This window comes from Centruroides sculpturatus, unplaced genomic scaffold (genome assembly GCF_000671375.1).
Source record: "Centruroides sculpturatus isolate CEXI.00-Female unplaced genomic scaffold, Cexi_2.0 scaffold743, whole genome shotgun sequence".
NCBI lineage: Eukaryota > Metazoa > Arthropoda > Arachnida > Scorpiones > Buthidae > Centruroides > Centruroides sculpturatus.
This window is the reverse complement of record NW_019384970.1, coordinates 65,253-77,664: the sequence shown is the minus strand read 5'-3', so window position 1 is coordinate 77,664 and position 12,412 is coordinate 65,253. Positions and strand designations below refer to the sequence as shown.

The following is a 12,412-nucleotide window of genomic DNA, read 5'->3' as shown; positions in this document are numbered from 1 at the left end:
ACCTGTAGATGCAGTTTGTTCGAAATGTGATGGTCGCCGTAAATTAAATTATCAAAAGGATCGTGATTCTGTTTCTTTTAGATGTCACAAATGCAAGATGACCAGTTCATCATTTGAAGTAATTTTTCAACGTAAATTTGGGAACATTTCGTGGAGAACTACTTTTTTGTTTATTTGGCACCCAATTTACATAGAATGCACGTTGAGCATCAACTGTTTGGCTGTGGGCGTGAGTAGTCAAACAGCTGTTGAATGGGTGAATTTCACACAACATATTATGATTGTTTCATCGTCTAATTTTACGGAAATGAAAATTAGATGGACCTGAAAAGATTGTCAAAATCGACAAGATAGTTGTGAGCAAAATGAAAAACTAGGAGAAAGGTTAGACCTGTTTATTCGGCATACGAGTAAGTTTTATCCAGGAGCGAGATGTGTTTTAGTTTGGAAAGAGCCAGATATTGTACCTTCAGTCCTGAAAGTAAGTGCCAAATAAATCTGAAAATCGTAAGAAGAAGAATCTAGACGTGTGTGTTAAGAATGCGGAAAAAGTTTCTATGATGGAAAAGGACAAAGTTATGATAGAATCATCCAAACCATGTTTTTCACCGAATAAATTGGAGAAAAAGAATTAGAAATATGTCAATGGTGAAAGATTATTTCTTTAAATGCTGGTGTAGTTAGTAGCTGTGCCTGTCGCCATCTTGCTTGTGGATGTCGTGTTCACAAACAAAATGATGACTGGAAGAGCCAAATTTGGGACTACCTAGGTAAACTTCTACTACTTTTGTAATTAGTCATGTTTACAGTTGTTTGATATGAAAATTAATCCTATTCTGGACAAAAATAATAGTGGCACATTTAGTTTCGTTGCAGTGCAGTTCCCTTTTATCTTTTAAAATTTATTTTCTTAGTTTTTAAAGTACTTTTTTTATCGAAGATTTTTTATAATTTTTTCCTTAATCTTTGTACTTAAAATTTTTATCTNTAAAAAAGAAAAAATTTAAAATACTTTGGAATGGTATTTAAAAGAAATAAGTAATATAATTAAATCCTGCCTACTGGAAACCATATAGTTATGTAAATCATCATAGAATGGGAACGACTCTAGAATCGAAGAGCTGAAAGAACGAAATGAAGAAAGAGAAGTCTAGTTACTTCGGTAAGGATTATTCATAATAATATATAAATACAAAGAGTTAATAAAAATGACAAGTTTAATAATATAAAATTTATATAAATCAGTATCGATATAAATATTAAATAAGAAAAATGTGCTAGAAGCTCATAAGAGGCTCTTCCAGATACTTAAGAAAACCTAAGTAAATGAGTAGGTAAGGATAAATTTGGAATATAGTCTAATATTCAAGTTCAACTAAAAACTAAGTTCTTCTGAGGTATTTTTATACGAAAAATTTTTTCAGAGGAAAGTATAGTGATACAAACAACAGTAAAAAATAGAGTAACTAAAATCTGCGAAGTGTGGCAAATTTATTTAGGTAAGAACTATTTACCTTCATGTTATAATAGTAAACTATTAATAGAAAGAAACCTTACTATTAATTTATATAAAATAGTATTAATATTCCAACACTAACGAATAAGATACAAAGAAGATAAGGACATAATAATTATAAGGAACATAAGGAAAAAGAAGAACTCTACCACATGTCCATTATAATTCTTTGTGACACCTCAAGAACTCTACTATGACTAAGTATGTAAGAAAAAATCCTGTTTATTGTTAATGCCTAAATGTTGAGTACACTAATAGTGTTGGTTTTTATAGTCTTCAAGGTATAGTTGAGTTTAAAAGAGACATTCTATGTCTGCAGCGTGAAGAAGTGAGATTAAATAATTAACCTGGTATCTGAAATAATCAAGTATATAGAGTATGGTTCCCGTTGGGAAAAAAATACATACAAAGAAGAAATTTTTTAAAAAAATGGTATGTTGTGTCTTACTTGTGTGTACTAAAAAAATATACTTTTATTTTGTGGTTTTAATTCATATGTCGGGTTATAATGTGTATATAATTGGTTTTTATATGTTTTAGTTGACTGAGGAGGGGCAAAAACGAAGCCCGAAACGTGTATAGAAACGCGTCTCAACAAAAGCTTGAATAAATGAATGAGTTATGCCATGTGTTGATTACTGTGCTACATTGCAGTTTTTAAACAGATATAAAGATACAACACGGTTTCGAAATATGGAATTAACTAACCTGTTTTATGTTTAGACATACATCTGCCCAGTGTTGATGATGTGTGATTTTTGAGGAAATATTTTCTTAAAAAATTGACCTTTTAAATGATGGAAAGGAGGTTGACAACATGTGGGAGGAAATGGGTGGAGCTAAAGGGAAAGAAAACGAAAAGAAGGGAAAACAGTCTAAAAATGCCTTAGCGGACACAACATCAACACTGGGCAGATGTATGTCTAAACATAAAACAGGTTAGTTAACTATTGTGTAAATATATCCAAAATTGTTGTAATTTACAGTAATAACAAATGTAATAATCAAATTTACCAATTTCTAGAAATGTAAAACCTGAAGAGTGGTGCAAGTTACACAAAAATATTACACCTGAAATGCATAGTAAATAAATAAATAAAGAATACGAAGATAAGCTTTTGTCTCTGATTAAATGCGGTACAGGGAAAAAAATGGTGGTTATTTCTGTGGAACTAACCCATGAAGTTTCATCAATTTTTTGAGGAAATATTTTCTTTGAAAAATTGACCTTTTAAAAGAATATAAAGAAAACCGCACCATTGATATAATACATATCTATTACTTACAGTATTACAATTTCAATAAAAAAAAAAANATTCCACACAAATATATTTATTTTTTCATTTTCGTGGCCAAATTATGCAAATATTATTACCGTCGACCTCATTCTTTCACTATTTCTATCAAACCTTACTCTACTCGTTACATCTAAGTACTAAAATCTTATGTAAATTTCTTTATATAGCAGCGTAGACCGAAAATTCGTATATACATTTTTCGCATAACACACACACGGCATGTCTAATTTAAGTATCGTCTACCCCCAAATATTATAACAGGACATTTTTCATTGACATGCCGCTATTAAACAAAATAGAAACTCTATAAAAGTATTGAAAAAAATATTAAAAAGCAAAATGCGTGGTTCGTCAAGAACTGCTTCGCTTCTCAAACGGTTTTAGGATATTTTAAACTTTATACACTTAAATACACTTAAAAACTTTTCGTAACAGTATAACAAAATAAAATTTTTACACGTATATGTTTTAAAAAAATTATTTAATTTTTATTAAATACAGTAGTACATTTTTTGAAGGCGCTTCGGTACGTTTTGAAATTTCATTGCGGCAACATTGATTTAGCCTCGTTCACAATCTCCATGATAAAAGTGAGTAACGTAGAATGAGTCATCATCAAATAGACCTTCAATTTAAATTATATTTATCGAATTAATAAATTTTATGACATAACGATTAATAAATAATATAAATTAAATAAAATTTTAAATTTCTGAGTACTCGTGTTGCTAGTTATTATCGAAAGACAGACTACGAGAGTAAGTCTTCCTGAAAGGTTTTGGTTCCAGTAGCCATTTTCNAAAGTGTACATCTATATGCCAACCTTTAGATGTTGGATTTCATAGACAATTAAAATTTTTAGCTAAAGAAATTTTAAATGCTATACAATTATTCTGTAATGATTCTTCGATGAAATTGTTTTGGACAACTAGAAACGGCATTATAAAATTACATTCGATTCTTTATCATCAATTATCTGCGCCAATATTTAATAATTTGATTAAACATGCATGGTTTGCTTCTGGACTCATAAATGAAAAGTGTCAATTCTTAAATGTAAAACAAGTTTGTTTTTCTTTTTTAAACACTGACAGTTTAAATTGTGTTGAGAGTAATTCCCAAAATCTTCAGTTTGTTAAATGTGCACGATGCCAGCAAGTTCTTTGTTTATTTTGCTTTGTTGAAAAATATCATGTAAATAGTTGCCCATCTAATAATTTGTGAATATTAGATAACTTTTAAATATATTTATTAAAATGTGTTTACTTATTACGTTTCGATTGTTTTCTTTATATTTATTCTATCATTATTTTTATATTATATTTCACTGGTAAAGTAGTATACATAGGCTATATATATATCTAATCTTTTATAACATTTATTTGAGTTCATTCCTTATTCTACTTTGTAAATGTAATACAGTGATACCTTGGTTTTCGTAGTGTTTAATATTAAAAATAATAAGAAATTAATATAAAATGAGTATAAAAAACTAATAAGATGGTCTCCGAAACAGAATCGCCATCTAACTGTTTTTGATTGATCGAAATTAATAACTTATTAACTGTTCAGCATCTTCAAATGTTTGCGGTCTCTGTTTTGTTTTGTTTACGCCTTTCGCTACATTAGCCTCCTTTTTGCTTCCTTTTTCGCCACAACGAAACTTATCGTGGATGGAGACTTCCCATACAGTATATGCGGCCGATTTCAGCAATCTAAATGCCGCTCTCTTATTTTTTAATGATTTCTTTCAACTCGATTGTGTTCCTGGCCTTTTTCGAAGGGCTGCTGGCTCTGGAAACTTTCTTTGGTCCCACAATGAAACTAAAAGGAAGGGACGCAATGGAATTGTTTTGCTAGACGCGCGGAGTAATGCCCATACAGCAAGAAACAACGCTAATATGACTTGTGAGCAGAAAAACGTGTGGATCACTCTTTGTTTTCGCAAAATTAGCAACAAGATCATGTGGCACGCCGACGAAATCAGAGGCAAATTTTTTGCAAAAAAGTCGACGAAAACCAAAGTCAATGAAAATCGAGGTATTACTGTAATACCTCGAAGTCTTTTAATAGCAAACTTCCATACTAAAAGACTTACAAATGGCTTATGAACAAAAATGAATCATGAAGCAAATTATATTTTGTGTAGAATTCGATTGTAATCAAAAATTTAATTTTTGTCCTGTATTTCTTTTGAATTTAATGATCGATGATTGCTTATACAAAGAATTTTTTTAAAATTAAGTAGTAGTTTAATACAAAAATAAATCTGACATTTAGTATTTTTAACTTAAAATTTATTGAAATTAAATTTTACTGTAATAGTTTATTAATTAATAATGACCACACAAAAATTCTGGGTCTGGGTAAAATGTAATATAGTTTATTTAATGTGTAATTTAATATAATCATTGTAGAAATTTTAAATTATATACATAAAATCAATATTATGGTTTATGCTTAAGTTGCTTAGAATTCTGTAAAATAACTTCCAGATAAGTCGACAAGCAAATGAATCGAATTCAGGGGAACGAAATCCTACAGGTTTCAGATCACTTGTGATTTTAAAGTTTGAAGGATCAATGATCCCGCTAAGCACCACCGTCGGTTACCTGAAGAAGGGCCTTGGGTGATGCCCGCAATCACAAAAATAAGCCAAAATAGGCTTTAGTCATTGACCAAATGGATCCGATCAAATAGTGAAGGCCCTATATGCCCCCACAAGGGATAGGTGGGGACGGGAAACAACACATTTGATCTTAGCCATAAGGCCGACCAAATCCTCGAGCTACAGATCACTTGTAGGTCAAATTTTGATCTTCTAAATCGGAAGTGAGCTGAGGTTTCCTTTCATTATATACGTGATGGGAAACGTTGCGCAGGAGCGATATCGTTACTAATGAAGTTGAAACTGAAGTGCGATATACGCTATGCGTAGATAATCTCACCAATAGTGGTGATTAGCGGGAGCGTTGATACCTCAAACTTTAAAAAGTTGGGAGTGGGATCGAGGTCGTAGTGAGTCTACGACCTCGATCCCACTCCCGATGAAGAACTTCGTTGACGTTCGGCTTTTATTAAAAGTTCTGCACGCTTATTGCTGGTGTTTTACAACTCCAAACCGTATATTTACAAATCGGCACCTCGAATTTTCAAACTTTTATTTCAGGCCCGTCTGGAACGTTTTCCTCCTACGAATTTCTTAAAAGTGTATTTATAAGTCGTCTTAGATTTGCTTTTTCCGAAATTACATTTCGTCGTTATCTCGCAAATTCAAATTTCTAGTAATATTTAAAAACTCGTTTTCAATCCATAATTTTTTTATTTCAACAAAATTTCCTCTAGCCCTAAACACTGGTGTCGCTTTCTTCCTTGCTCTTCTTTCACTTATCGTATTTGCACGTCGTCGACGAAATGCCGGGTGTAATCGGGCTGCGATTTGAAAAGATTGTAAACTTATAAATGCCCACTGTGGCCGTCTGTCCGGCAGTCTTACATTAATCTCGAGAACGAACTTAGATAGAGGAAAGACGAGATCAGATATGAAAACCCCGAGGGAAGGAAGCCCCGATTAAATATACAGAAACTTCCGATGTCACGTTATTTCAGTTAAAAATTTTTCCCGAAAGGTGTTAGATAGGTGACCGGCACGACTCCATTGTTAGAGGAAAAGTATGATGTACAGGGACAAGCTTCTGCTAATTTATACTAATATTATAAAGAGGTAAAGTTTGTAAGTTTGGATGTAGGAGGTAATCTCCGAAACTACTCATCCGATTTCAAAAATTCTTTCACCAATATTTAGAATGGACGTTCAGGCTGTATATTATTCCGTTAAACATTCATATAAATTGAAAGATATTATCTAGGTGAGCGTTATATTTTTGGCGTCCGAACTTGTAATATATAAATTTACATGTCCTGACTGATTCATCATCGTCCGGAGCAAACCGCTGAACCTAAAGACGTGAAATTTGGTACACAGTTAGGGTACTTCATGAAAATGCACACTAAGAAGGGATTTTTCGAAATTTACCCGCGGGAGGAGAGGGAAAGGTTTAATGCTTAACCTGAAGAACGTCTTCTACTGTACTATTTTAGATGCGAGTTTTTGTTTTTATAGTAACGACTAATGCGATTAACAGCTAGTTTCACATATTTTAAATTAAGTAAATTTGAAATATAATTAAAAATTGCAGCCCGGCAGTTTACAGTTTTCGCCTACCTCTCTTTAGTCTATAAAGGATAAAATCGTTTTGTAGCATACAGTTAAGAATTTTTTTTTAACAAAGATGTAAAATCTTAAAATAATTTACCAAGGTGTACAATCTTTGACATCAATGGCGGTCGCGTAACATTGTTCTTTTATTTTTATACACGACGTACTTCCATTCATCGTCTATAACATTGCGCTATTCAAATTAATTAAGTTATTATTTTTAATCGCTATGTGCTCTGTACATTTCCGTAGACAAAGTAGAAATAAAATTTTAATATAATCTTTATTAACTTGTTTTCTTCTTGCATAAATGTATAACCTTTTTGGAATCTTTATTAATTTTTACTACAATGTATAAAGCAAGGTGATTGGATATTTTTTAATTTAACCTCGAACGGATCACCGGTGTTCTCTGCGCACTTAATGTTCTGTTAATTAATTAACTGGTCTGCCGTGTTATTCTGTAATCCGAGTACGGGCTACCTTGTAATTTCTTTTTCAAGATATTCTTTTAAGTTATACAAAAAAGAATTGCAAAAATCTACTAACGGCGGCCTACATTTTCTCCCGGCTTTATGAGTTTTGAATCTAACTTTTAAAATAGGTGTTGTGCTCTTCGATGGATCCAATATAAATCGTTTCTCTTTCGCATCTATCCACTTTTCTTAATGATTTTTATAATTTCTTTATTTATATTTGTTATTATTTCAGTTGTAGAATCTTCTTTTAGTTCTATAAAATCTTCATTTTTGACCAATTCCAACCGCTGGTTTCTTTCCCATTCGTTTGCAACTAAAAGAAGTTATTCCGCTTTATCCGCTCTAAGAACAATTATATTATTTTGTTGTAGGCTTGGGGACACATTTCCAACTCCTTCCTGTCGACCAACCGTCGAAATTCGAAGTCGAAGGGGAAAAAATTAACAGGAAATATTTTTTGTAATAAATAATAAATTTTGAGACTTAAACATTTGAAATGTATCTAAAATAAAATCGATATAAAGTAGTCCTTGTCTACTTTTTTCTTTCGTATTCAAATTTCCGTTTTTCGCAGGAAATTATTGTCGAAATGGTTGATGGGTGGGAAGTCTAAATGCAACCTGTCAAATCTTTGGCGACTTCTCGCTGATTTCTGGTGTTTACGATTAAAATAATTTCGATTCGTCACTGCGCAAAAGTAATGCGGGAAAAGAATACAGAAAAGTAATTGTACAGCGGGCCCATCCGAAATATACATGGGGTCTTGTCCGATCCGAAAAAGAATTTAAGCAATCCCATATTGGCTATTATTGTAATGACGTTACAGTCGATACGGCAGTGGCGTAGCGTGGGTGTCAGCCGCCCGGGGCGGAGGAAAATTTCGCTGCCCCCTTATTTAGGTATTTCAATTTAAAAGAAAAAAAATTCAGTTTCGTCACAGAATAAGTAATGAAAAATTCCGTGCTCATTTCAATCGGTCCGAATCGCAGGTGCGACAAAAATATGAAATTAAATGTTTCAAATTTTTACAAGATATTATTATTATTTATTGCGAAATTTCGTCGCTCCCTAAAAGTGCCGCCCTTGCCATTCACATTACGCTACGCCACTGTTTTTCATATATCCGAAGAGGATTTTTATTTTTAACTGCCGTAGGTGGCGTTAAAAAACGAACGAGAATACCGGAGGATTACCCCGAAGAAAAATGTCTTAAGTCAACACTGTACGTAAGGCCACCAATTCAAATTTTTCCGTGTCCCATGAATCTATAACGCGACACTGTAAAGATATTAATATAAGATTCAGTAAGTGGCCGAGGAATTAAGGGACCCGGGATCGAATCCAGAAGGATCAAAAGATCCCAGGAATTTTTCGGTTGTGCTCGTCTTCATCATCTGGCTGAAACCATAATGGGCTTGCCAAAAAGACCCTCTTAGTGCCCACGGAGCGGAGAGTGTCAAAAAGAAAATCTAGAGTCTCAACTAATATTTAATAAAAATTAAATTATTTTTTTAAAACATATACGTGTAAAAATTTTATTTTTTGAATTATATTTTGTTATACTGTTACGAAAACTTTTTAAGTGTATTTAAGTGTATAAAGTTTAAAATATCCTAAAACCTATTGAGAAGCGAAGCAGTTCTTGACGAACCACGCATTTTGCTTTCTAATGTTTTTTTTCAATACTTTTATAGAGTTTCTATTTTGTTTAATAGCGGCATGTCAATGAAAAATGTCCTGTTATAATATTTCGGGGTAGGCGATACTTAAGGAAGAAACTTTGCTAACTACAAATTTGTCTGAAATTGACCCAGGCAATGTAAGAAATCATCAATATGTGCAGGAAATATTACTTGGTGGAAGAACAATGTCTTTTTTAGAAACTGAGCTTCTTTCAACCATTAATGTCATGCGATTTAAAGAGGACTGCTTAAAATTTCTTGTTGACCTTTTCAAGCAAATGACGATGAGATTTTCGTTCGACCCAAATGGCGTTATTGACAAACTGCAAGTGTTAGACCCATTAGTAGCGCATGGCCTAAGCCAAACACCAAGATCTCTTGCAAGTTCGACAGTTCATTTCCCAGCATTAATTGCGGAACTTAACCAGTTAAATGACGAATGGCGATCATTTCGTTTAGCAAAAGATTTGGTCACACTATATAATAGAATACCAGAATATCGGTTCTTCTTGGTTAATATACAGGATGGTTTGGGTAACTGTAAATATGCTTTACTATCTCAATTTATGACGCAGCTTACAGTTCTTTCACATTTTCCAGCCAGTGTCGAGAGATTATTTTTGCAAATTAACAACATTAAGACCGAACAAACTAACAGGTTAATTATTGAATTAAGAAAAGTAAGAAAAATCTTAGCTGTTCTCTGTATGAACCCGAACTAATTAGAGATGCAGTACAAGGAGTTTGCCACTAAAGATATAAGAAGTGATAAGAAGAGCATATTGTGCAGTACTGTTAATGAAAAAGAACAGAGTAGTTGTGAAATAACATTAACTACTTTTTTATATATACATAACTCTTTTCGCCCTGTGGGCACTAAGAGGACCTCTTTTCTTCAAGCCCATTATGGGTATGGGCGGGCCCACAGTGGGACGACCGAGTGGTGCGGGACCCGAACGGTGCCCGACATATCCGGACGGACCACCCTTCGAAAGTTTTCTGGGGATTATTTGACCCGTCCGAATTCGATCCCGGGTCCCCCAGAGCGGTAGGCTGCCACCTTGACCGCTAGGCCATCTGGCCTGGAACATTAACTACTATGTAAATTAGGTTTTTTTAAATTTTTATTATAGTGTTTGTAATTATAACAGCATGAATGTATAAAGTATTTATAATTACATTTTAATTATGAATTTTTCTGGATAAATTATCTGGGATTTTTTCCTTATCTAGACCCAAGTTTTTTCATATGTCGCGAGTGGCAACGTTGTTTCAACGCGCGCCCAAGAAATCTTTCCTAATCTCGCAATATACGAACATTTATCCATTAATTAAAGTCTATAATGTGAACGTTTAAATGAAGAAATATATTATATATTTTAACGAATAATTATTTATTTAACATTTCTGTTTAAATATATTTACTGAAATGTTTATGATAATCTTAATTACGTCATAGATATTAGCAGACGTAATTTAACCGAATTTATTTGAAAATAAACAAATGGATAATGAATTGATTTGTAATTTTAAAAAATGTAGAAAACATTTAACTTCGTTGGCTTGGGTAAATTAAATTATTGTTATTGTGTAATCAACATAAAATTATGTCAAATTTTGCTTGAAGAAAAAAAAAACACTATTAAAAATTGAAATTATATTTTTTCAGGTCACATCTTGTTCTCATATCCTTAAATGTTTAATGAGAAGTTTATAAATTAAATGAAAATATAATGTAAGTTGTCTGAAAAGTGTGCAGAATGGCTACAAAGTCCCTATACATTATGTTGTATCTGATCTGTTAGGAGAATATTTCTGGTACAAATTCGGTGGATGATGGACAGATTCGGTACGGTGTGGCCTACGGGAGTCTGCCAATTAATGTGGCAATTTGTTTTGGATATTTTTAAATGTTTCTTTCTTCTATCCTATAACAGGTATAAAAAATGTAAAAACAATTATTGGGAATTGCATCAAACATCCAACCGTCCACGTGGAATGTCCGGAGAATGTCTGAGGAAAAATTAAAATTTGTTCGGGGAGGAAGCATATGGATAATTTCTAATTAGTGTGCGTAGGAACTTTGTAGTCTGTCTGTATAGGAAAGGATAGTTGATGTGAATGGCGGTTTAAATGGTTTGATTTGAAAGCATGTATATAAAAACACATTGTTGCAGGAACCTGTCCTTTTATATTTCTGATACTATGTAATAAGCTGCACGTAAAATATTTGTCTGATATTGTTGGGGCACTTTCTGTAACTGTGCATACAACTGAATGCAAAATGAAACGTAAAAGAGATTTAAAATTTTTAATAAATTTTATTAGAATTTACGTGTTTTGCTCGGCTTCGACCATCTGTGAGTACGAGGAGTCCAGATGGGCAATGTGACGTTTGTGGGCAAATCTGTTGTGGGATGGTAAATTGCTTGTGGGCCTCCGTGACCGATTGTATTGCAGTATGTATCTGAGCAAGAGGACATAATAATAATGTTTTCTTAAAATTGTATTGTTTTGCCATGGGAAACTGTAATTATTTATCACTATTGTCATTATGTTCACACTAATAAAGTTTCATTCGATTCCAATGCATCCTCCTTTGTACATAACTTTTTTGTCAATGAATGTAGATATGACTGAAAGAATTCAAATTCTATTGACTGGATATGTGTCATTTCTATATTTTGTTATATCAAATCTTGGTTAATTATTTTTTCTTTTAAAAAATAAAATTTTAATATCTAAGATACATAGAAAAAAAATTGCAAAATTTGTTTTTTGCTTAAAATATTTCATTGAAATATTTAATATATATTCTCAATGTTTATTTTTGTTGAAATAATATATATGAAGTGATGCTATAATAATCTCTCTTTATTACAAGCCGTTGTTAAGAATTTCTAAACATTAACGTTGGAAAATTATGGTTTTGTATAGGAAAAACTGCTGAAGTGGCTGAAAGGGTTTGCTAAAGGCTGAGAACGCTTGGATATAAAAATTTTTAAAGCTTCTTCTAAGTAGATTATATGAAGCTTTTATGTTGAATTCCCAAGAACTGTAGTTACATGTTATGTAGTACTGTATTTATCCATGCTTGAGAATAGTTCATTAACTGATTGAAAACTTTAGTGTACCTTCAACTTCATCCACTATTGAAGTTACATTGATTAATTCAGCAGTTAGGCTATATATGATTATTGCTGCATATATCCATAATT

The 12,412-nt window shown here is 32.4% G+C and overlaps 1 protein-coding gene and 1 long non-coding RNA gene across 5 annotated transcripts in view; both read left to right on the top strand.

Annotated features, from left to right (window-relative positions):
- The first annotated feature begins 994 nt into the window (after positions 1–994).
- LOC111632594 lies at positions 995–1,942 on the top strand. Of its 3 annotated transcripts, none has more exons than XR_002757885.1 (3): positions 995–1,162; positions 1,246–1,499; positions 1,578–1,942. It is a non-coding gene; the product is annotated as an uncharacterized LOC111632594 (long non-coding RNA). The 3 variants fall into 3 exon arrangements; XR_002757886.1 differs by having other exon boundaries at positions 1,246–1,717; positions 1,798–1,942; XR_002757887.1 differs by having other exon boundaries at positions 1,246–1,717; positions 1,790–1,942.
- Positions 1,943–10,478: 8,536 nt separating this feature from the next.
- LOC111632592 (E3 ubiquitin-protein ligase CCNB1IP1-like) overlaps positions 10,479–12,412 on the top strand; it is a 29,422-nt gene continuing 27,488 nt past the window's right edge. For both annotated transcript variants that reach the window (XM_023377071.1, XM_023377070.1), the window contains exons 1-2: positions 10,479–10,761; positions 10,864–10,879. In XM_023377071.1, the coding sequence (XP_023232839.1) occupies positions 10,699–10,761; positions 10,864–10,879 (79 nt within the window). In that variant the 5' untranslated portion in view covers positions 10,479–10,698. The remainder of the gene's footprint in view (positions 10,762–10,863; positions 10,880–12,412) is intronic.